Source organism: Tamandua tetradactyla, chromosome 21 (assembly GCF_023851605.1).
Source record: "Tamandua tetradactyla isolate mTamTet1 chromosome 21, mTamTet1.pri, whole genome shotgun sequence".
NCBI classification, from domain to species: Eukaryota; Metazoa; Chordata; class Mammalia; order Pilosa; family Myrmecophagidae; genus Tamandua; species Tamandua tetradactyla.
The window spans coordinates 4,702,611-4,729,589 of NC_135347.1; the positions used below are offsets into that span (position 1 = coordinate 4,702,611).

The window sequence follows — 26,979 nt, forward strand, 5'->3', positions numbered from 1 at the left end:
GGGCTTTCATTACCACAATCGATTTTAGAACATTTTCATTATTCAAAAAAATACTTAAATAACTAAGTAAAGAAAACTGAAACTATCCCCTGCCCGCTATTATTGACCCCTACTATTGGTGTGGTGCCTATGTTACTGTTGATGAAAAAGTATTAAGATATTACTGTTAATTAAAGTCCATAGTTTGCAAGTAGGTGCATTTTCACCTTATACCACACTATCATTAACTTTCTGTAATAGTGTAGTACATTTGTTCCAGTTCATGAAAGAATTTTTAAGTATTTGTACTTTTAATCACAGTTGTCATCCGCGATAAAGTTCACTATGTCATACAGTCCCATGACTAGCTTTCCTTCTCATGACACGACTCTAAACTTACCCTTTCTACCACATTCACACACAATTCAGCACTGTTAATAATGTGCTGCCATCACCTCTATCCATTTCTAAACATTTAAATTCAACCTCATTAAAAATTTTGAACACGTTAAACAGCCGCTCCCCGTTCTCTATCCTCATTCTATTTGCTCGTAAACCTATATTCTAGATTTTATGTCTATGAGTTTACACATTATAGTTTATATTAGTGAAATCATACAATATTTGTCCTTTTGTGTCTGACTTATTTCACTCAACATGTCTTTAAGGTTCATCCATGTCGTCATGTGCTTCAAGACTTCTTTCCTTCTTATTCCTGAATAATATTACATGGTATTTATATACCATGTTTTGTTTATGTGTTCGTCGGTTGATGGACACTTGGATTGTTTCCATCTTTGGCAACTGTAAATAATGCCACTATGAGCATTGGTGTGAAAATGCCTGTTTGTGTCCCTGCTCTCAGGTCTTCTGGGTGCATACAGAGTAGCAGAACTGCCAGATCCTAAGGCCACTCTGTATTTAGTTTCCTGTGGTTAGTGTCTATTGCTGTGACTTGTGGTTCACTGATCTTTTCTTCTGAAAGGCCTGATTTGCCATTAATCACATCCAACATAATTTTTCATTTCTGATACTTTATTTTTCATCTCTCAAGGTCCATTTGGGTCTTTTTACATCCTCCAATTGCCTCTTCACCATCTTCCTGGTTTCTTCTTCATTCTTGAGTATTTGAAACATTTTTGTAATAGCTTATCTGCTAATTCCATCATTTGTGTAATTTCTAGGTCTGAGTTTCTATTGCCTGTTTTGTTTATCCTGGTCATAGGTTATTTTTCCGCTTTGTTGCATAAGTTATTTTTCTGCTTTATTGCATGCCTCATAATTTTTATTAGATGCCAGACATTGTAATTTCATGTTGTTGATGGGTAGGTTTTGTTATATTCCTTTAAAAAGTATTGGGTTTTTATTTACTTATTTATTTTTATTTTTTATCATCACAATTGATTTTTTTGTGAAAAATAACATATATACAAAACAATAAATTTCAGAGCACATCACAAGAATTAGTTGTAGAACAGATTTCAGAGTTTGGTATGGGTTACAATTCCACATTTTTAGGTTTTTACTACTAGCTGCTCCCAGATACTGGGGATTAAAAGATATATCAATATAATGTTTCAGCAATCATGCTCATTTGTTAAACTACCTTTCTTTGTATAACTCTACCATCACCATCCTTCTCCAACTCTTTAGGGGTATTCGGCTATGCCCATTCTAACTTTTTCATGTTGGAAGGGCCTGTCGATAATATGAGATGGGGGATGGAACTAGTTGATGTTTTAGAGAGGCTGGCCCCTCTTCATTTCAGAACATATCTGGTCTAGGAACTCATCTGGAGGTTGTAGGTTTCTGAAAAGTTACCCTAGGCATTCCTTGGGATTGGCAGAAATAGGTTTGGTTGAGGTTTGACAAGTTATGGTAGGTAGCTATGTCTAACTGAAGGTTGTGTGTAAGAGTGACCTCCAGAGCACCCTCTTGACCCTATTTGAACTCTTTCAGCCACTGACTCCTTATTTGTTATACTTCTTTTCCCCTTTTGGTCAAGATGGCATTGTTGATCCCATGGTGCCAGGGCCAGGCTCATCCCTGGAAGTTATCTTCCACACCGTCAGGGAGACTTTCACCCCTGGATGTTGTCCTACATAGCAGGGAGAGCAATAATTTCACTTGCAAGGTTGGGCTTAACGAGAGTGAGGCTGCATCTGAACAACAAAAGAGGTCTTCCGGACATGACTTAGGCATTCCTACAGGTAGGCTAACCTTCTCCCCTATGTCCATAAGCTTCATGAGAGCAAGTCTCAAGATCAAGGATTTGGCCTATTGATTTGGGTATCCTTAATGTTTGTCAGAGTGTCTGGTGTTTCTCCATTGGTAAAGTTTAATAGTTTCATAGTTTTTCTCTTATACATCAAGAGGCTTTGCCAGTACTTTTTGATTATCTGTTCAACATACTCTGGGCTCTATTCAGGCATTACATTAGGCTATATAGGATTAAAGTCCCTCATTCTTATTCTGGGCTCCCTGTGTTTGGATTGTTTAAATAATCTATCTAGACAGGTTGAATTACAGAAAATTTAGGTTCTGGACAAAATAAACCCTTTTTCCTTTGGTCTTAAAAAGAGTAGTGTGCTAAAATACAATGTCTTCCTTACCCCTGTATTCTGAATTTCCTTAATCCTGACCTGATAGACTTTGTTCTTATCTCTAAAATACCAGGTTATACAAACATTAAACAGCTTCTCAAAATCCAGAAATAATCATGAGTATTGTGTTCTATTCTATGTGGTTAAGTTACTTGGGATGAGTTTGATCCTTCTGAGCTTTTTTTAGGTGAATTCAAAGCATCCTTTAGTGTTGGGCCATTTGGTAGTACTCTCCTGAGGACTCTAATACTGGTGCATCACAAGTTTTCTCTACTCTGATTGGTGGGAATGTGGTGGGAATATTCTTAGCCCTGTATGACCACTGGAAATTGTTTGACCTATTGCTTTCCAAGAGGTAATTTCCTTAGACTTCTGGAGTTTCTCCTCAGGTATACATATTCAGCATTTAGCCTAAAATTTGAGAGGCCCACTGTTCATTTCTCTCTTCTCTACTGTGCTCACTCACATTTCCAGCTATTCCTCATTCCCTCCAATCTCCATTCTGTTTCCTCAGAACTCAGCAAGATTGCTAGGTTCTTTTTAGGTTCCTTTTTCCTGAAATACAATCTGGAAACTGCCACCAGACAGTAAGCTAGAGCTATTGTAGGGCTTACCTCATTTGTTTCCCATCTTTCAAGAGTCATGGTCCTGTGCTTCCTGTTCTCCAATGTCTGAGAAAAATTGTTCCATATATGTTGTCCAGTTTCTGTTTATGGCACAAGGGCAGTTAATCTTTTAGGGGTGGAAACAGAAGCCTCCCAGGCCTTAACTGAAATGATTATTTTAAAGTCAAAACTTCTCAGTTATTAAAAATTTGAATGACCAGTGAGCTTAAAAATAAAAGAAAAGATAACACACCTACTTTAAAGCCTCAATTTTTAAGAAATGTTGAGATAATAACTTGCAGTAATTGGAAGATCTCACACATCTTTAAGCATTAGGATAATTTTAGTATACTTAGAAATGACTTTTATATTAAGTAATCATAGTTCTCAAGTATCTTACATATTAATTGACTCTGAGAGAGCTAGGAAATAGTTTAATTTTCAGATATTTCATGTAGCCTTTAAGACAAGATGGCGTGCTCCTTGAGTCACTGTTTCATTCTGTTGATCAGTTTTTCAGTGTTGAGGTTTACAAAATTCAAATCATGAAAAAATTTGAAAAGTTAGAGTTATTAGAACTATGACATCCAAATTTGAACTTTCTGTTGCACACACACATAATCAGTTTTAATGTAATGGGGCAAAAAAACTCACCAAGTAATTTTTGATTGGTTGTCATTTTGGTAGATATTTTCAGTTGAAAACATTTAGTTGGTTTACATGTCTATAGTGTCCTCCGCCATTTCAGCTTGAATTAATTAGTTCTTGCCTTGTTAACAACTCTAGTCAGAAAACAGAATATGATGTCTGCCTAATAATTGTCTGAGCTATTTATTTGAATTAGTCATGTTGAAAAGGTAAATTTGAGTTTGACATTTTCTTTCACCCTAAGTACATTTTGAGACTAAATACTTCAACTTGTTTATATTTGGGTCTCCTGTCTTCAAAGAATATTGTGAACTAGGGTGTGCTAGCAGGTGTAATTGGTTTTAAACATTTTTATAAGCCTCTAAAATCCAGTTGATGGGGAGAAAGAAAAATATTTCCTCAGTATGATGAAATCTTAAAAATGAATGCCCTGAGAATTATTGTATTTTTTGTCCATAGTATCTAAGCCTTACTGATAATTTACTTTATTCAATCATTTAAATGTATTATGCTGTTTTGCACAAATAATGAGTTAATAATAAACTAAAACTCACCCACTTATAAAGATGAGCTTTTGCCCTTCCTTCAAACTAATGGTAGTTAATATTAATAGCTCATCAATTCACTGTGAAATGGTGAACTAGTTTAATGGTGTACTAGTCTATAGTGGATAAATTATATCATTAGAACTCAAATATAACATATTAGTGTTCTGAAATAGTAAATAAATTATACAATATGCACGTAAATGTAGTTGATTTGGTTTTTGTAATCTAGCAATTATTCTATTTTGGTCCTCTTTTGAGACCATCTTGGAGGGATTATTCTGTTACCACAAAAAGAGGTTGTTTCTCTGGAGATAAAATAGTTCATCCTCTTGAATTATATGTAAATTTTTCCTCAAGAAACCTTGAATTAGTTATAACACTCATTTGGGGTTTCTAGGGTGTGGTAAAATATTTGCAGCTACACCAAGCTTTTTCTTTGGGAATCAGTTTTTCCTTTTTTTCTGGTTTGCTTTTTATGATAACCTGGATGTACATATGATTGTGCTAAATCCAATAATTGTTAACTAATGGATTTATCTGAAAGTAGTGTATAATTAGAACATTTTGGATCTTGTTCAACTCTCTGGGGCGGCTGAGAAAATATTCTATCTTCTGTATGACTGCCATTAGATTGCTGAATATTGCTATCATTTAGGCAAAGAAGGAAGATGATATCATTTCTACATAAGGGAGCATGAAGAAGTGTTTCATAGGTAAAATCATGCTTTTACTTTGATGAAGGTTAGTAGACATTGCCAGTGGACCATAGGGCATTCCAAACACAGAGAGCATCTTGAAAAAAGGCAGAGAAGTTTGATATAGGGTGTTGCTGTAAGAAAATTGCATATAGTTCAGTATGAGAAGAGAGGAGGAAACATTAAGCTTCAAGAAAAGAGGTAAGAGAGGTTGATGAGTCAAAATGGAATGAAATGTATTTGTATTCCATTTTGAGGAGTTTAGACTTGATCCTATAGACTTTCTCAGTCAGGTCTTCCTGAGAGACTTAAACTCTAATGTCCCAAGGCATCCATTGTTTGTAATTAATTAACTTTCTTCTCTACATTTAGAATGGTACAAATTATGTACCATTTTGGAATAAGATGGAGAAAATAATCACTGAAATCATTTCCTGTGTACTGTAGTTCAGATGACAAACCCTGTTTCAGAAAGGTAAAACTTTGATAAATTTATTTTAATTAAGATTTTTTTCTTTATTTTTTTCCCCTCAGGACACATTTATTTATATGCAGCATATACACTAAGGATTGAAACGTTTGCTAAAATGGAACACACCTGTAAACAAACATCTTAGGTAGGGTTTATGGGGTGCAAAATGTGCAGCTGATTCCCTCCTTCTGAACAGACTTTTATGGGAACTAAAATAGATCAGATTTTAAAGGATGGCAATACATTTTTTAGAAAGACTTAAAATGGGCCAAATAACAATTACGTATATAAAAATTGAACAAGAATTTCATCAAAAAAGTAATGAAAAATAACTCAGGCCTGCTTATGAGAGGGAAAAAATGTTTGACTTGTGGCTTGAAATGAGAGTATGTAAGTATTTTGGTGCAAGTTTTATCCTCTAAGATAGCATATTGATTTCTGGTTCTACCAAAACAAAACCAAGACAAAACCCATCCTATCCCATTCTACAGAATCCTTTGACACAACTGAAAGTTTTATATGCAGTAGTTTGAAACATAAATTTGTCTCGGTTTGCATGTTGCTTTTTAAGAGCTGAATCTCCAATAAAAACTAACCACCGAACTCTATAGATTCTGACAGCTTGTATTCACAGTTATGCCTCCTGAAATTATTCAAGTTAACAGCACCAGTCATTAAGACATTAAAAATTATTCTTGTACTCAAAACAGCAAGTTCTGCAGAAATGGATGCTATACAGTTTATGGATGATTAATACAGTCATTAAAATGGAAAGTGGCTAAACTGCTTTAAGGTAACATCCAATAAATTAAATATGTTATTAGCACCTCAAAAAGGCTAACCTTCTCTCTCGAAAGAGTATATTATAGTTTTCCCGTATGAGAAGTTTAGCTTAAATATTATTACCTCAGCCTAAAACAATCACATAATTTTAGAATTGGAAAGGGCCTTGGAGATTCCTTAATCCAACCTACTATTTTCAGATGGGGAAACCAAGGCCAGTAAAGGAGAAATGATTCCTTCAAGATCACGCAAGGCTGAGGCTGAGCCCTAGCAACCTTGATCCCCATGACAGTACGATATGCCCAGCTACCTTCTCAAGCTTTTCCCGTTTAACTTGGTCCCATTAATTAAATAATAGAGAAATATCAGGTACACAGCAATACAATACAAAGTATACAGACTTTCACCCTTTAAAAACTCAGAATGTCAAAATGATTCCTGAGCTTTTAACTATCTTCATTTTATTTAGAATGCAGTCAACAGTAAATTAGCACTAGTTATCACAGTTATTTTCAAATATTTACATAGATATTGAAAACCCCATTTAGAACTATTCCTTAAAGACACTTTTGCTAAGGCACCCATGTGATGTTAAGACACGTTTTGTGGAATGTAGTGAATAGAACTAAGAATGCTTCAGTCTCTCAAAGTGCAGTCATGAGTTTATCTCAATACATTGTACTTTGCACTTTTCCTAAGTTTTTCTGGTTCTGGTCATGGATATAATTAATTATGAATTTTGGGGGGGTGGGGGGGTACATGGTCCAGGAATCAAGCCTGGGTCTCCCGCATGAAAGGCTGGCATTCTAACCACAGAACTGCCTGTGCAACCAAATTATGATTTTTATATAGGGGAAAAAGATAATCAGATTTTCATTTTAGAGCAGTGGTTCTCATTAGTGAATAGTAGATGGAATAGAGGAATGTGAAACGAGTCAGGAACAATAATCTATGTGAAAGAAAAGAAAGATTGAAATTATCAGTAGTGGTAAAATTAATGTCAAGGAGCTTTAAGACCTCAAACCTTAAAGCAGTCCCTCGGTGGTGCCCTACAATCCTGCTGCTTTCCCTAGTCAATTCGTTCTCTCACTCTCTAGGATAACTATTTCATATTACGTTTCTCTCACCAAAAAAACTCTCCCTCATCCTTTTTAAAATATGTTTTGTTTACTGGGCTTCCTTTACTATACTCTGCTGGTATTCTACTGTCCTCACTGGTCTCTCCTGCCCAGTTTTCATGCGAGAGCCGTAGGAGATCTCATCCACTCTCTTGGCATTATGTACATGAAATTAAACATATTAAACATACAACTTGATATCTATGTCTTTCTCCTCCATTCCTAACGTCTTACCTGAACTCTACTCTTGGCTGTTTGGCTGCCTGCTCTATACTGCTAATTGAATGTCTCAAATTTAACATGTCTAAAAAATTATCTTTTTCTCCCCATCTCCTATAAATTTTGATCCCACTGATTCTTACCTCAAGAAATGGCCATTCCTTTTACTCAGTTGTTTAGGCTACAAGCCAAGTCATTCCACGTCTAATTCATGAGCAAGTCTTGTTAGCTTCACATGCAGAATGTATTTCTGGAAACCAACCATTTTCCACCCCCTCCATCATGACTTCCCTAGATCCGTCATGGTCTCTCTTCTGGACTGTTATGTAGCCCTGTCTCCTTTTCTTGCCTCTGTAGCTTGTTACATTCATACCATCCAAGAGTGAGGTCTTTAAAGTAAGCAAGAGTATAGATTCCTCTGCTCAGAGTCCACCATACTGCTTACCACATTTAGAATAAAAGTTAACGTCCTTGTCAGAATCAATGAGCCTTGTATGATCGTCCCCAGTTTCCTTTCTGACCTCATCTTCTGTCAGTTGTGTTTACTCAGTCTGAGCCAATCCTGCTGACCTCCTTGTTTTTCCTCAAGCATACTGAGCCGCCTCCCTCCTTAGTATCTATTGAATACTCTCTTTTTTCCAGAGCTACTTTGGGTCTCTGCTTAGAATAATTTCAATGAAGCCTTTTCTGACCACCATATCCAAAATGGTGCTCTTTCCTTCTGGCCCGAGGTTCTAGTTGTTCTCTTGGTTTTATTTTCTTCATAGCATTTAACTATCATATTTAATATTCACTTGTTTATAAGCTCTCTTCCCTCAAATATAGTTTTTACATATCTTTGTTTTACCAGTATATACTAGGTATACAATAAATATTTGTTACAACAAAAAAGATTATAATTTCAGGGTTTTTTTTTCTTATTTTTGAGTGTGAGGTGTATAGAGAATATGGACACGTTCAGCAGATATTTCAGTATATAGGTCAGAAACTCTGGAGGGAGATTTGACATTGTACTATAAATTTGGGAGTTCTTAGTACATGTGATAGTGGTTAGATGAGATTGCCCAAGGAGGTTATGTAGCTTGAGGGGAGAGCACATCCGAATAGAACTCTGGGGAGCACAGATGTTTGAGTTGCTAGAGGAAGAACATAGGTTTTGAATATTCCCTTGCCCGTACTGGTCACTTGTCTCTTTCTAAATGGCTTTTTGAGTGTGGTGCTCAGAATTTGACACATCTTTAGTAATTTGGATAAGGATGAAAGGCATGCTTAGCAGATTTTCAGATGAACCAAAACTAGGTCGTAGAGTTAATATAATCAATATGCAGATTGACCTTGATTGGTTGGTATGCTGGGCCTAAATTATGAAAATGAACTTTACCATGGGTAAGTGTCAAATTCTGTAGTCAGATTAAAATAGTCAGTTGGACAAGTACACATTGGACATAGTGATTCCAGGTTTAAAAACAAAATCAAAACCACTTGCAATTTTCTTTGATATTAACAAACAGTATGACTAGGATACTCAAATAGCAAACACAATTTTAGCCTGAAATAATAGACATGTGGTGCCCTATTCCTTGGCAATATGTTCTTTGGTCCTTGAACCAATGATATCACATCTGGATACCTTATTTTTGAAAGGACTGGAAAGAAAATAGCTAGGCTTTAGATTAAATCCAAGATATTAGAGGATGTGAGAATCGTAGTATGTGAATAACAGTTGAAGAAACGTGTAGTGGAGGGAAAAAAACTAAGAGGGAGATGTGATGGCTGTCACCAGGCTCAAATACATGAGGACATTTTTTTTTTCTTCTTTTTTTTACTCCGAGAGTAGAACCAGGATTAAAGGGTGAGATTTTATGGAGCATCAAATCAGGGCCTTATTGGGTGATAAGAAAGCAGCCTGGGACTTGGAGATTATTTAATGAGGAGGGTGGAAAAATTGGTTTGGAGAGTCCTAATAAAAGTATGATAAATCGCAATTGAAAGATTGAAAACCAAGAGGTAGGCTGAGCAGCTAGGTCTCTTGGTCTGAGAGAACATAACTCTAACCTGTAGGAAATGGGGTACTAGGCTAAGGCCTCCAGCAAGGACTCTGGCTTAAGGGATCAGCAACTCAGTTACTGGAGCTATAGTATAGGGTCAAATCTGAACCACTAAGAGGACTGAATTGTGACTGACTAGTTGATCTGGCAAAAACTAGTTCCAGAGAGAGAGAGAGTTCTTAAGTGAGTAAGCTAAGGAATTCCGAGAGATATTAGAGCATTGAACGAGGCAGGTTTTAAGGAGATAGGCTTTGACTAAACATAGATTTTACTAGAAGTCTGACTGTCCTGTAAGAGAATGGGCTTCATCAGGAAACTAAGTATCATTTTGTCAGGAACTAAGTATCATTAGAGATGTCCAAGCAGAGTTGGATGAACTTCCTTCCTTAGCTTACAGTAGGAAAAACTTCTATTTGAATAGGTATATGTAATTCATGACTGCTATTCTCAGCACCTCTGTTTCAGTGAAATGATATATTTGGTGTCTGAATTGTATGTGCTGTGAGTTTGGGGGGAAGAGAAGGTAACTTTTCTTTTACTATCTTTTAGGTGGCTGAATATACTATATTAGAAGGAAAACTTCAAAAAACCCTCATTGATTTGGAAAAGCGAGAACAGCAGCTTGCCAGTGCAGAATCTGAGGTACTTCATATATATGTATATATATAGATATATATATATATATGTTACAAATATTCCATATGTAATATATTTCATGGAAATTGTCTTTCAGACAATATGGAGAAAACTGCTGTTAAACTGGACAAAGCTTTTTTTTTTTAATGTTAAGAATGTAAGGAACAGGTAGAAAGCATTTGTGTTTGAAGTAGTTAACTCTGTTTTAGCCAACCTTGGCTGACCTCTGCAATTGTGGAAGTTTTTGACTAACTTTTTCCCTTTGTGTGGAAGGGTGGATGGCTGCACTCCCTGGTCAAAGAAAATGTAGCCCAGGCTCAGTGATCCAAATTCCTCATTTTGTTTTTCAGGAGATGTGAATCTCCATCTTTCTTGCCCATTAAAGACTAGATCTAGGGCGGTGCGATGGTGGTTTAGTGGCAGGATTCTCGCCTACCATGCTGCAGATCCAGGTTCGATTCATGAACTGATGATGATGGTGCCTTCCCATGCAAAAAAGAAAAGATTAGATCTAGATCCCAGGAGAGATGAGAACATATGTTGGTACTATGTCTAGTTAACATTCTTATTAGGCCTTACTAAATTTAACCTTAACTGCTTTTAAAAATTTCTGGGTACATAGGTGGTTCAGTATAAATGCTCACCTTCCATGTGGGAAACCCAGGTTCAATTCCCAGACCATGCACTGCTCCCCCCCCCAAAAAAAATCTAATGATAAAAAATTCTATATAAGTCATTTCAGATTAATTAGAATTTCTTCCTCATTAAATTCATATGTCCCTTCTCTACCCAAAATGTATTTCATAGTATTTTCTTGGTAAATCACCCCAATATTATTTTTGTGTATTTTCTGGGGTTTCTAAATTGGTTTTGATGTTTAAACTTAAATACATGTAGATACAGTATTATTCCTATTCTAAAGGCCCTGTCATCTTATGTGATTAGATAGAGAATGAGAGGTTTCTAAAAGATGAGAAACTTGAGCATATGTACTTACATAATAAGTGGACTTTATTAAAATAAGATTTTAAATGGTGAAGGCCTTTTCAATTGAATTTAAATAATTTGTATATGGATTTTTTTTATGTACTTTGTATGTTAGTATTAAGTGATGGAAAATTTATTATTTCAGTTTACGTAAATATTAACTCTCTAATAACTGAAAAGGGTCTGAAAATAAATCAGTAGGATTTGGTCCATATCTAAGGATAATAGAATATTGAACAGTAAAATGCAGCTTGTAATAGCCCAGCCGTCTAATCCTGCACCTGCATTAAGCTTCAAAGAGAAAAAAAGGAACTGCAATCAGAACGTGAGCGAAGCCTGCAAGAACTCCAGGATGCTATCCGTAGGGCTAAACAAGACTGTGTTCACCAAGTGGAGCTAGAAAGGTTAAAGATCAAGCAGCTTGAAGAGGATAAACACCGACTACAGCAGCAGGTTGGATAAAGTACCTGTCATCTTCTTATCCTTAGAATTTATTTGCATTCTAGAAATAAGAGAAAGTAATAGTTGATTACAAAGTCATAAGATTGATAGTGATTTGGGTGATTAATCGTAATTATTGCACTAGGACTCAAATATTCTTTAAGTTGCATCTTCTTTTTTTATGTCAGAATCTAAGGACTACATATAGAATACCAGAACTCAAAAATCACTGTAGCTTTTGAGCCACATAGCTAAGGAAAAAGAGCCCAGCATGCCCTATTAGAGCTTTTTACAAACTAGTACAATAATGGTTTGTAATAATGTTCCTGAGTGGTAAAGAAAGTACTAACCTTTGATTTAAAATTGGAAAGTGACATATTTTAGAAAGATTTTAATTCAACTTTAAAAATTAAAGTTTGGATATTAAAAGTTGTAAACTTCAGTTATATGGAAAGCTTTCATGTATGAACACTTCATTACCTAATGTTGCTAGATAAATCCCAATTAGAATTGTTTGTATTTGTCGTCTTAAAAGAATTCCTTTTTTATTGGTGGTTTAAGTTCCATTTTTGCTACAAATTTAGTTAAGTCTTACATCTTAGGAAAGTGATAATTCATTTATCTCATGGTGGCTGGCAATATGGATATATGATTTTGGAAAGCATCTTTAACAGTGCTCATTTGCATTTGATTTAAAAATTCCCATATTAAAAAAAAAATTGACCTCTTTTTCTTTTTGTAGTTTGAAACTATTCTAAAGGAAACAATAGAATGTTTGTCAAGGTAGTCTACCCTCCCCCCATTTTTTAATTTCGGAATTATTACATGCTTTCATTAGAGCATTATTGTAGGAAATGAAACGATCTGAATTCTATTCATGCTTCTGCTAACCAGCTCGTTAGCTCTTTGGCACTACCTGAATTATTTAGCTCTTTGACCCTCAATTTTTTTACTGTAAATATAAAAGCGTTGAACCAAATAATGTTTAAAATTACATTAAGTTGTAAGAGTATTTGAAATTATGAAGTTTGTATAGTATCAAATTATAAGAACAGTAACAAATACTACATTAAAATTAAGCTAATTTTTATTTTCCATGAATAATAGTCTGGTATAGCTTCAGTGTGGTATCTTAAAAGAAGTATAAAGTATCTGTATTTCTAAATCTTCTAAAATTTAACCAAAACTTTTTCATGATATTGGTTTTATAAGAAATTTCATACAGTTAAAGTTGAATGTTGTTAAGCAGTTAATTTACTAAGATTTTAGGATTACTAGGAATCTTCATTTTCCTTATTGTACTTATGAATTTTCCATGAGCATTCTTTAGAATAAGAAAAAAATGACTCAGTTGGATTAATTCTGACAACATTAAAGTTGAATGTCATTGTTTTTAAATGACTGTAAACACTTCTTTTAAAATACAGCTTAATGATGCTGAAAATAAGTATAAGATTTTGGAAAAAGAGTTCCAGTATTTCAAGGATCAGCAGAACAACAAACCAGAAATCCGTCTGCAGTCTGAAATAAATCTTCTCACTTTGGAAAAGGTACTCATGTCAGCTTAACTGTTCCCAATGAGCAATTTATAAAATCAATAAGTACTACTTGTAAATAGAAGATAATAATGTTTCACTGTAGTATTCTAATATCAAAGAAGACTTCAGATAGTGAAGGCACATGACATTGGATTTCTTGGTTTATAACTAGTTAGAGTAACTGATTGCAAACAACAGAAACTAACTGATTCTAAGAGTAAAGAAATTCATAAAACTGTCAGAAATACTGAAAAAAAGTTTCAGAAAATAGGCAGAAAGCACAAGACACAAGGCATAGCCAATATTCTGTCAAAAAATGTTCTACTTAGGATGCTGCTGATGGTGCCATCACTGTTGGGCACTAGCTGCCATGCCCCTGGATTCTGTATCCCCTGATTCTAGTGTTCTTGTTTTTCGCATAATAATCTAGTGTTAAACTTTAACTCTCAGTTTTGCTAGGGCTGTTACAACTACTATCTCTGCATTATCACTGCTCTCTAGAGTTAGTGTCGCAGACAAGATCATTTATTTAAATCACAGATTTGAGGTAACATCACATATAAATGATAGTTTTTTTAGGCATTATTAAAAAGATGTAGCATCTCAGGAAAATTACCTTTGGAAGTTTAGAATAATTTTAGGTAAATTCCCTTTAGAAGTTTCTTGCCTTTCCCTTCTCTGCTTTGTATTAAAGGCTTCTTTGCCCTTTTTCTTAAGGTATATTCGGCCACTGGGGGGCACTAGCAGAAGATTGATTGGTGGGAATGGGAAAAGCCAAGACAGTTTTTTCTTTTTCTCTCTCTTCCTTTAGTGTCTCTGGCGGCGGTTGGATCTTTTTATGGCTCCATCTCCTATCAGATAGTCATTCTCTCCACCTTCCTTCAGGCAGTCCCCACTGTGATTCTAGTTTGCTAGACAGTTCCAGTTTCTGGGTTCCTAATAACACTGCCACTTTTTGCTATTTTCCTACTTCAGGGAGTTATGAGTTCCCTGTTGCTCCAAATTGCTGGGCTACCTCACCATACACTTTTTGACATCTCAGTTTTTCCATTATCTGTGGCCAAAAATCTAGCCACAGAATGGGACATCCCAGAATGTCCAAAACCAAACTCCGTCATCTTCCACTAAGTCTGTTTCTCATCTAGGTTTCTGAACACGGTCTTTCCGCAGCCTGTCCACTGCTGTAGCTATATTTGGCTCCCCTCTTTACCCTCACAGTCCATTAGTTCCAAAGTTTTGTTGATTCCGCTTCTTATGTATTGGCACAGTTTTTTCATTTCTTCATTCTTGGCCATTTCCTCCACCATTGAACTTGAATTCCAGCTAGACATTTCCCAATCCCTCCTTTAAGAAAACCAAGTACTAAAAGCATTTCTGTGTTTATAAATATGAATTCTGTAGTACCTACCTGAAATACTGAAAGTACTCATTAGACAAAATCTCACATATTCTTATAAGATCTGCTACATGGGTGTCAAAGAGTATTCATTTTACCTTAGGGAAATTCAGGGACCAGATATATCAAAATTGTAACACAAGGATTCATCTTCTCTGAATATAGATTGGTTAACTAATATCTACCACCGAAATAAATTTTAAATGATTTTTTAAATGTAATTATTGACATATATTCACACACCATTCAATCCAAAATATACAATACATGGCTCCCAATATATCACATAGTTGTACAATCATCACCACATCAGTTTTAAAACATTAAATGATTTTTTTTTTTTTTGGCATGGGCAGGCACCAGGACTCGAACCCAGGTTTCTGGCATGGCAGACAAGAACTTTGCCTGCTGAGCCACTGCGGCCCACCCTAAATGATTTTTAAAATTCCTTCTTCCAACTGTGTGTCTACCAAAAGAATTACAAACCATTAAACATATTAATAATATAAACAGTACCATGTACTTTTTCAGGCAGAGAGAAATGCATAAATAAACTGCACCAGTATTTGGCCTGATGAATTTAACCAGCATGTTTAAGTGTCTTGTACATCAAGGCTTTTCAACTCTTCTGAAAATTCTCTGTAAATTTTTTTGGAACCAGAAGAGGGCAGAATCTTATTTCTTAAGTAGTAAAGGAAATAAAAGTATAAAAAAGGGAAGATAAGATATAAGTGAAAAAGTTTATGATTTTAGTCTATGATTTTTGGTTCTCTGCAACATAATACAAATATATTCCCATTTTCATTGACATGGTCTAAAAATAAGTTAACATCAAAATACAGTTTTACCAAATTCAGTTCTTGATTTTAGTTTTTTATGTGTGAAGTAAATAATAGTTAACGATTACCTTTTAGCTAGAAAATTCTTTTAGGTGGCTTGAAAATAATTGGGAATTTTTAAAAATATGGAAAGCATTATAATTTATAGGGTAGATGTAGAGCAGATAAACTGGAAAATTGTAGAAATTTTTAATCAAGCTAAATTGTATATATTTAAGAATATTTTTGAATATCTTTTATGTGTTTATCCCATCCAAAGGCAATGTGAAAAATGAAAGAAAAAGAAAAGACAATGAAAGAAAACATATATTATTCTTTTGGGACCTCACTTTTAAAGAGCTTGCAATGTATATGGGGGAGATGATTCAGAGCAGTAAGTTACTATGTATTATGAAATACCCAGGAAAGTGATGGAAACTGTTGGCAATTCAGAAAAGAGAAACCATCTGGTGGTGTTCAAATATAGTAGAGTGTATTTTGTAGAGGTAGAATCTGAGCTGACCTTAAGATTTAGGTAAGCAGAGAAGAAAACGAAATTGACAGGCTCATGAAATAATTTGGGCAAGGAAGGAGCATAGGGGACACAAACATGGTTAGGGTAGAGGGTTTCCTGTCAAGGAATACTAAAGGAATGTTGAGCAGCCAGGATGGAAATGATATGTTGGAGTGCTTTGAAACCTAGGCAGTGGGTTTTAGACTAAATTCTGTAGGCAAATAAGAGCTACTGTAGATTTTTGAATAGAGGGTAAATTCATCTAATAGTGATATATAGGATTTGAGGCTGCTGGTCGAGATAACTTTTTATAGTCAAGATAAGAGGCGAGAAGACCCTGAGCTAAGGAAATAGTGATAGCAGTATAAATATAAGAAACTATTTTAAGGAAGGAAACTAGTTCTTTGTGGCAGAGTGGACTTGAGGAGTGAAGGAGTCAAGACAAAGACAATTCCATACTTCAGAGAGAGATCTAGAATCACTGGTGTATCGAGAGTAGAAATAGAAGCATTGAGAATAGATGTTCTCAGTCTCCCCTGAGCTTTCAGCTATTAGGCTGGAGCCAAGTTTTCCCTTCAGTATTCTTGGCCTATGGTTTGGACCAAGAAAACCTAAATAAAAATACAAGTGCAAAGGTTTCCAGAACTCTCAAATACACTTAAAATAAAGGCTCTTAACTTGAAGTCTTTGAATACCCTAAAATCATATGAAAATTTTGATTGTGGGCATTTTTCTGGGAATTAGGTCCATATATTTCTTTAGAATCACAAAGGAATCTGTATGTGCCCTTAAAAATAAATAAATAAAAATTAGGAAACATTGATTTGGTGATAGGAATGAATTTAAAGAACAAAGATTGTTTCTAAGATTTACTGTCTATAGGTTTCTTCATTTGTTAAGAATAAAGAAATTATATGACTATTCATGTGTGTTAAGTTATAGTGTAAATAGCTATACACATGTGAATTATTTTAATAATTTTGATAAAACTGTTACCACCTACCCAGACATCTTTTTCGGATGGCCTTGGTCCATTGGATATAAGTAGTCCCTCTAGTTTCATCCTTGTCCTAACCCTCACCCTTGGGCCCATCCAGTGTACTAGACCTCCACCAAGACCCATGGACATAATCACTTTTACAACTGGATACTATTCTTTATCCCATAGCTGTAAAAAAGATTTTTGCTATTCCTCTGAGGTATGTCCAGTTGTTAAATATGTACGCATCTTTAGGGCATAAGTAGAAGAGATCATCTTTAATAATCTCAGTAGTACTATTCAACTTAAGTATCCTTGACTCTAGTTGTGAAATGTCAACAAAGTTAAATCCATGCACTAGGGATTTGTAAAGCAGAAAAAAAAAACTTGACTCCATGTAGTCATATATTACTGCAAAGACTTGTCTGGTCTTTTGTAAAGGGAATTTGGCAATCTGTTTTCCCTTTCGTTTTAGTTTCATATGAGTTTTCTGAAGTTTTAATTATTGGATAGTGCCTTCATTCTTATTTTCCTACAAAACATTAGGAGTTGTGTATGTGGGAAAAATTAGACTTGATTTGAAAATAATTACCAGTTCAGAGTAACAGCATTTTACTATAATTCAGGCAGATTATTACATTATCACTTAAATAGTAAAACTGTCTGTTGGCAACTTGAATTTGTTTGGTACTTGGTTTGAAATGTTGAAAGAAGACATTCCAAAAACATAGCCAAGTTGGCTTCATTTCATGCACAACAGATTGCCTGCTGCAAGTATAAATAACCAGTTTTTTTTTTTATTGAATCACTTTTGTGTTTTTCTTATATGTTTGAGGAAAAATAGAAAATAATAGTTAGATATGTGTTAAGGAGGATTATTTTTCTTACTCTTGGGTTTATTTTAACATTCTTAAAATATTTTTGACTGTACTCTTTCTTAATAAACTGCTTTCTGATAAAACATTTCACTGTTTTCAGTGTTCTGTGATTTTGCCAAAATATAGTTATAAAAGTATCTCTTTTAGCTCTTGTCATTATAAGATAAAATTCCACATAATGATAGGCCTCCAAAAGGAATAATTTGATTTCTAAGATTTGGAGTGCCTGCTAAACTGGAATGCTGACAGAACTGCTTTTTGTAGAAAAATGATTGTATTTTTCACCCCATAGTGGATCTTTATACAATATATGTGTTTTAAATACATTTATAGTAACTGTCTGAAGGTTAAGACTAATTCAGTTCTTTTTAGTATAGGCTGTTAGGCAATAAAAATAAGACTATATTTTAAACAAGAAAATGTTCATGTGCCATAATATTTAGAGTAAATTATATAACAGTCTTAGATGATGTCGTATGTTACACTACATAAACTCTTTTCTTAAGCCAGACTTTCTGTATATATTACCTTTCAGTGATTGTACACAGTGGTATAGTGTTTCACTTGATATGATTTTAATCACTGTTAGGTTGAACTTGAAAGAAAGTTGGAATCTGCAACTAAGTCTAAACTACATTACAAGCAGCAATGGGGACGAGCTTTGAAAGAACTTGCCAGACTTAAACAGGTATGTAGTTTATAGCTGATGATGGATTATTCTTTTTACGTCTTTTTCCCTGATTCTTTACAAGCTTACATATTTGGCAATATCTGTATGTTTGCATTTGAATCTTCAGGGCTATTTTTAAGATTAAGACTTTTTTTCCCTAAAGTGTTATGTATAAGATCCAACTTTTTAAAGAAAACTGAAAGAATTTGTAGGTTCTTTTTTAAAAATTGCCAGATGTCTTCCCCAGAGAAATTGGGAATAATTTCTTTACTTTCATCTGTAAAACTACAACTCTTTTCTCCTTAATGTTAATTTCTTTCCATCAGGAATGCTTTTGAGGGGGAAATTTAAGGATAACTTTTAAAAAAAATTAACATGTCCTTAAATTTAAGAATGTATGATAAATATTTTTCCTAAGGAGACCCACTAAAGGGATCACAGGGAATTTTTACATAATTTTTTAAAAGTTTGAAAATTTTGATAATTTCCCGAATTATTCTTATTTTACATTTTTTTCCTTCTTGCTACTAGACAACAAATGCTATTAACTTCATGAGAAATTAATCTTAATTGTGGGGGTAATTTCTTCAAATGAATAAAATCAAATATAATATGAACAAGATTTATATTGAGTCTAATCTTCTTGACCTAAAAATTTTTCGGGTTCATAATTCTAAATTTTGCTTTTCTTTAATATGTCAATTTTATTCTGAATGAAATGTGGCATATAGCATCTTTCAAGTTTATATTTTACTTAATGTGTCTCTATAACTGTCAAATGCTATTAAACACGTTGTGGTATTGTACTAAATGTTAATCACCTTCACACAGCAGTAAGTACTAGACTGCATGAAAATGAAAAAGTAGTAGGCGGTTTGCCCTAACATGGCTTATAGATGAATTAAAATTGTAAGCATTATAAATGAAGACAGATAGTACACATCAATAAGTATAAAATAACTTTACACAAAGTGATTAGATTATATGAATGAGTGAATAATAAGATAGTATTGAAGGCTTCCTGTACTCAAGACATAGGTACTGCTCTGGTGTACAGTTATAAGTAAGACATAGAGCTTTTATTCAGGGAGCATACAATTTGATAATAATAGGGAGAAAACATCCATAAATGTAATATTTGCTGCCTAATAGTAAGCACCTTGAAAAGAATGTATAAAGTGCTCAGGAGGGGGGAAAGTACAAATAATTGATAGGGCTTAGAAAAAGTATACAAAAGGAGGTATTTGAGATGGGCCTCTGGAGATGGTTAGGTAGGATTTTATAGATACAGTAGAGTATTGGGGGAAATGTAAATATAATGACTGGATTGATTATAGCAAAGAGGCATAAAGTAAAAAGACTATGTTTGTAGAGCAGAAGAGGGCCCATTTTAGAGGCTGTTTTAGATTATAAGGACTTGAATTAAGTCTTTAGAGGTAGGAATGCAACAAGGAGATTCTTGTGAAAGACATGGTATTGGTAGATCTTATAGGCAGAATAGGTCTGACTAGAATACAAAGTAGAAAGTCAAAGATAATGTCAAGACTTCAAGCTTTAATGACCAGAAAGAGTTTCTAGTTTTGGAAATATGGTCATTAAGACAGAAAGCTGACTTGGGGGTTGGGGAGTAGGAATGAGATAGGATCCGCAAAGTTAGATATTTTAATTTTCACAGGAAGAAATTCAACAAGTAGTTAGAAATATGGATCTGATGTTGGGAGGATGATTGAGCTTAAAAACAGATGAAAGAGTCTTTTGCAGAGGTGATATTTGAAGCTAATGCAGATAGAACTTGGAATTCTTATGTTTAATAAGAAAGAAGGAAATTTAATGAAGGAAACAACAGCTAGAGAGAAAGGTGATGATAATATAATGATGCTGATAGAGCAGCCAGCATTTATTGAGCGCTTACTGTGGGCCAGGTGCTACGCTAAGCCCTTTATATATTTTAATTTAATCCTAACAAAAATCCCTATCTAGAGGTAATATTATTATTCCCATTTTGTAGGTTGAGACTTAGAGACATTAAGTAAGTTGCAATGATCATACGAGTACTAAATGGTAGAGCTAGATTTGGAGCCATTTGACCAGACTCCAGGCTCAGGCTCTTTCCCTTTCACAATGTTATGGTTTAAGTCCATTGAAACCAAAGAATGAAAGGTTTTCAAGAAGAAAGTGAGCCATGGAAGACTTTGGTCTGTAAAAGGGGATTTCTGGCAGAGTACTGAGGCACAAATCATCATTTCTTGTCCTATCCTGGCAAAGAAAATAGCATCATTGACTGTTAGAAAGTTTTGCTCTGATAATAAGAACTAATGTGAAAGAAGAGAAGCTAATATAAAGTCACATGCCAAAATATTTAGGTAACATCTGTACAATAGGAGTCCCTGTGGAATTGGGGGCAAGGAAGTAATATGATGCGAACAGCTGTTAAAGACAACAAAATATAAATTCTAGTAGTATACATTAGTTAAGAACACAGCCTTGGGAGTTGAGAGATCTGGGTTGAATCTGGCTCTACGTTTTACTACTTCTGTAACTTTGGTAATTTAATCTCTCATTAGTCTGTTCATTTGTACAATGAGATTTTTCTCACAGGTTGTTCTGAGAATTAAATGAGAGCTCTGTGAAACATTTAATGCAGTATTTGGTAGATAGTATCCACCTAGTAATTTGTAACTGTTAAAGGAGGATGAGCCACAAAGCTATTATGTTAGGGTTTGGGGTTTCAGTCAGTAAGGACTGCACTGGATGTTAGCTTTGGATATTGGTAAACATAACACGTATTGACATGCTTTGTGAGCTCTTCAAAGAAATGATAGGCTCTATCATTTAAATCTGGAGAACAGGAGCATGTTGTCACACAGGGTAGCAGTAGAGAAGTGGGGTAAGATAAGAGTAATAATAGGAACTTGGTTTTGGATAGTAGTTTAGTAGATGTTCTACAGAACTGTACAGAAGAAAAAACGATGTTAGAGCTGAACGTGCAGATTTTCAGGAGTGTCATTAGGTGAACTTTATCAAGTTTGGGCATAAAGGGATGTGAGTGCATTGAGTCTGGAGAAACGTTGATGGTTAGTTCATTTGTTCATCCCTTCATTCAACAAGTACTTATTGAGAGCCTGTTATGCACTTTGCCCAGGGTTAGATACTGTGGAGATAACAGGTTTCTTCCATAGGGAACGTAAAGTTCAGCTGGAAGGACTAATCTTTTAAGAATATAGCAGGGTCATGTGAAATGCAAGCAAAGTCAGCAAAAATTATAGACAATAAGTATTAGAAAAACCAGAGGACAGCTGGGCTAATGTGTTTGTTACTCAGAGTTAAGGGAGAAATTTCAAGAAGAGAATTTTCAGATAATTACTAGATTTGAAATCATTTCAAGTTTTGAAAATGAAGAGTAAATGGGGAAGAAGATAGCACCTGCCACTGAAGAAATTGGTAAAGGATGAGAGAATAATGTAATGATAATTAATCATAAGACATTACTAAAATAATTTGAAAAGAAGAGAAAGTATATTGGCTGTTGATTAGAGCATTTCTTTTGGAGAAATGAGTAATAGTTACAATTTTTGAAACATAATTTCATCATAATCTCCGTGAACTTTTTACTTTGAGTTGATTTTTTTTGGAGTTCACATTTGAATGTTGATAGGTTACATTTTTTTTTAATGGTTTTGCTTTAAAAAGTGGTTTTTAAAATAGACGAGAGTAAATAAGTAGTGTTCTTAATGAAGTTTCCCGAACCCATGCCTCTATTAGTTTTACACTGAGGTACTGAGGCGGTCTCCTTTAAAAGGAGACTCAGTAGGAAAGGCTCCCATCCAACTACCTCTCCTTCCTAAAAATACATCCTCATATGGTTTTGCTCTCTTCTGGGTCTTTCCATTTAGTCCTTTATTTTCTGTTTACCCTTTCTTCCTATGTATTTCCTACCCTCCTGCCCAGAAACTATGGGCATAGTAATTTTAGCTACTTGTTTCCAATGATGAGGATACCACTAAAGTGCTCAGATGCCTTCTTATTCTCAAGTTGCTGTAAGTATATTAAAAGAAGAGAACAAAACATAGTGCTAAATTACTAGTTCAACTCCATACTTCTCCTTGAAAGTTAGAAAATAAAAGTAATAAAAAAAATAATTTCTCTCTCTTTTTTTTTTTTTTTTTCATGAGCAGGCACTGGGAATCAAACTCGGGTCGCCGGCTTGGCAGGTGAGAATTCTGCCTGCTGAGCCACCATGGCCCACCCGATAGTCTCATTTTTTGAGTACAATGATCTTCATTCCTTTTTCACTATAGCCCAGTTTTATGCCTCATCCCATAGGCTCTCTGCTTTAGAAATTACTCAGTAAACAGATTTGAGGTTACTAGAAATCACTGATGATCTACAGACCACATTCAAGATGTTATACTAAGAAAAAGATGTAATGGATTTTAGGATTACCATAGTGAGTTTGTCCTCTGCCACTAACTGTTTTTGGAAGATTAAAATTATACCTTCATCAAATTGGCACGTTTCATTTTGTGTGAAAATTACTTCAAATTTTTTCCTAAAACTTTGTATTAAAAACACATTTATTGTGTTTGAATATAAAATTGGAATCCTCTTTCTGCTTTTGTTCAGAGGATTGTTTGTTCAACTTCTTGTTTAAATTGGATTAGTACCATGTTAATTTTACATTGCCTCTGGTGAATAGCCACGGGGCTATAATCTCTGCCAATAATTTGTCACAGCAAAACTCTCTGGAGGGCCATACAAAACATTTGTGTAATACAGATTAGACGGCAAAAGCCATATCTTAGATTGTTAATAAACGTTAATGACAAAACCCAGCTGGTAAAGCTTGGAAATAAGATCTAATACTTGGTACCCATTGCCAAAAGAATGTTTAAACAGAGATTTCCATTACTCAAAGGTAACCTACTATAGTCAGTTGGTGAATTAAAAAATATAATCTTCTAATTATTTAGAAAAATCTTTCTTCTGATTAGAAACCGTAAATGTCTAAATTTCCAGTTGTACATTTTTTCTTCTTTTGTAACTGGGCAGGCAACAGCTATGATGATGTTAAAATAAGTAAAGCAAAAAGTGAATCTGGTTTAGAGAACAAGAAAATGTTACCTATGCATTCTGGGTTTACTGTCTTGGGATGGAGTGTGACAGCGGCTTTAAAAAGTGGAAAATTTGGACATTTAAGAGACTAAAAAGTTTAGTTTTGTTTTTCCATTCTCCATGATGATAAATAATATAGAAATACTTTAAAGCCAAAACAGAACTTGTATTAATTTGGTCTGCAGATACCAAGATTGTTTGCTTTAATCCTTGTGTTCTAAGTGATAGCGTATTTACTTAAAAGCATTTCTTCACACCTTAGAATATAGTTTGTAGGAAGAATAAAGTCATTACTTTTTAAAAAGAAACAAACCATTGCTATGAGATATAAATTGTGAAAAATTTAACATTTTTACTATGTCAAATATATTAAAACTAGATCTGTTTATCCCCAGGACAGGAAACAGGACTATGATTTTGTGTAGAATGTGAGGCCCTTACCATATTTGTGCACAGTAGATCTGTTTAAAACTAAGCTGATATATTTAGTTAAAACAACCCAGACTTCATTGGCTGACTTCGGCACTATCTTGTCCAGCCTCCTGCTTATCCACTCAGAGTAATTAATTTGATTAATATATAAGTAATTTAGCCAAGGATGGGATGTAAATCTTTGTTTAAGAAAACAGTTGGAGGTCCAAATCTTGGTTAAAAACTGTGTCTTGAAACCATCCAGGCCCTCCTACTGACTTGTCAGCTCTGGGTTATTTTCAGAAAACTTTACTTGAGTTCCTTAGCTTAGTGGTAAGTTTTTTCCCACAGACTTACATGGTATGTGTGAGTGGGAGGGTAAGTAGTGGCCGCTTTTTAGCTGCTGTTTAGTCTAGTGTATGTATGTTTACATCTCTTCTCTAGATTTATAGGCAGCCAAGGCAAAATAAAGATTATACTCACTTGATTGAAGAGCCTTTAACCCAGAGCACCTGGCAGCAGTGAGAATTTCTTTCACTAACCACAAATTTTTGTGTATGTGTGTGTTATTATTATTAATGCAATATCCTTGATTAAAAATTCAACGCATGTAAGTAAGGGCTTTATACATTTTAGAATAAAAATGTTTCTAGCTTTATTTAAAAAGTTATAACTTTACAAAGTAACCTAAAATTTAAAAGCTGACTTACTGTTTTAAATTATTTTTCTTTGCAACCATGCTTGCCTAGTTAAAAGAAAATAAAAGAATATTCTGCAGCACCATATAACATAGAAAATAAAAAATCACTATCTCATTCCCTGCTCCGCCAGAAATGACAGTTAGGGGTATTTTTATTCAAATTTCCTTTCCTTTCTTTCTGTTTTAAAATGAAATATATCACACATTCCAAAGAGGATGTCTTATGGCTCCTCCCACTTGTAGCTTAAGAAACAGCATTATCAGTGCTTTGAAAACCCTTTGTACATCTTTTCTTATCTGCATCCTATCCTACTCCAGAGGTACCCACTATCCTGAACCTGGTACTTAATATCGTTGTGCTTTTCTTTCTAATTTTATGACATCTATAAACAACATTTCTTAGTTTTATATATTTTTAAACTTTGAATACATATAATCACTCTCTATTAATCATTGTTCTGTGACTATTTTGACACACGATTATATATGAGATTTGACAATGTTGACACAAGTAGCTGTAGTTCATCTTTATTACTTTTTAAAATTTAAACAGATGCATATACCACTGTTTTTACAGTCTTCTTTTAGATGACATAGTTTTTGTGTGTGTTTTTTTTTAACTTTTCTTATTGTATAGTATGACATATATACAAAGCAAAGAAATAAAAAAGAAACAGTTTTCAAAGCACTCTTCAACAAGTAGTTATAGGACAGATCCCAGAGTTTGTCATGGGCTGCCATACCATCATCTCAGATTTTTCCTTCTAGCTGCTCCAGAATATAGGAAGCTAGAAGGAATAAATATATGCTTTTTATCATCACAATTCACTTTTTTTTCTTTTCTGTGAAAAATAACATGTATATAAAAAAGCAATAAATTTCGAAGCACAGCACCACAATTAGTTGTAGAACATATTTCAGAGTTTGACATGGTTACAATTTCACAATTTTAGGTTTTTACTTCTAACTGTTCTAAAATACTAGAGACTGAAAGAGATATCAATTTAATGATTCAGCATTCATATACATTTGTTAAATTCTGTCTTCTCTGTGTAACTCCACCATCACTTTTGATCTCTCCATCCCTCTTTTTAGGGGTTGTTTGGGCTATGGCAATTCTAAATTTTTGCTATTGAAAGGGTCTGTCACTAATATGGGGTAGGGAGATGGAACTATCTAATGTTCTGGAGAGACTGAGCTAGGTTTCAGGACTTATTTGCAGAGGACATAGTTTTGTTTCCAGTTTTTCCTATGATCGATAACTGTTTGAATACTTTCATACCTCCAAGAAACATATCTAAAAGTGGAATTTTTGGATATTGAAATTGAACCTGGGTCTCCGGCACTGCAGGCAAGAACTCTGCCTGCTGAGCCACCATGGCCCTCCCTGGATTGGCTTTTTTTAAAAAAATTTTTTATTAATTTAAAAAAATTACAAGAAACAAACACTCCCAACACATATACTCAGCAATTCAAATATCATCACATAGTTGCATATTCATCATCATGATCATTTCTCAGAACATTAGCATCAATTCAGAAAAAGAAATAAAAAGACAACAGAAAAATATATCAAACAAACAAAAAAAATTTACAGGCCACACCCCTTACTGATCCCTTTCATTGATCACTAGCATTTCAAACTAAATTTATTTTAGCATTTGTTCCCCCTATTATTTATTTTTATTCCATATGTTCTACTCCTTTGTTGACAAGGTAGATAAAAGGAGCATCAGACACAAGGTTTTCACAATCACACAGTCACATTGTGAAAGCTTTATCATTGTTCAATCATCATCAAGAAACATGGCTACTGAAACACAGCTCTACATTTTCAGGCAGTTCCCTCCAGCCTCTCCATTACATCTTGAATAACAAAGTGATATCTACTTAATGCATAAGAATAACCTCCAGGATAACCTCTAGATTCTTGTTTGGAATCTCTCAGCCATTGACACTTTGTCTCATTTCACTCTTCCCCCTTTTGGTCGAGAAGGGCCTGGATTGGCTTTTATGAAGGGGATTTATTGTTACAAATTACAATGCAAAGGCCATGAAAATGTCCAAATTAAGGCACCAACAAGAGGAAACCTACTTTCAAAAAATGCTTGTCAAATCACATCCAGGGTTTCTCTGTGACATGGGAAGGCGCATGGCGATATTTGCTGGCCCATTGCTCCC

The 26,979-nt window shown here is 34.4% G+C and overlaps 1 protein-coding gene across 6 annotated transcripts in view; it reads left to right on the forward strand.

The window, feature by feature from the left end:
• CEP120 (centrosomal protein 120) overlaps positions 1–26,979 on the forward strand; it is a 119,593-nt gene that overhangs the window by 57,258 nt on the left and 35,356 nt on the right. For all 6 annotated transcript variants that reach the window (XM_077138806.1, XM_077138809.1, XM_077138804.1 and 3 more), the window contains 4 exons: positions 10,268–10,360; positions 11,633–11,794; positions 13,210–13,332; positions 18,495–18,593. In XM_077138806.1, coding sequence (XP_076994921.1) covers positions 10,268–10,360; positions 11,633–11,794; positions 13,210–13,332; positions 18,495–18,593 — 477 coding nt within the window. The remainder of the gene's footprint in view (positions 1–10,267; positions 10,361–11,632; positions 11,795–13,209; positions 13,333–18,494; positions 18,594–26,979) is intronic.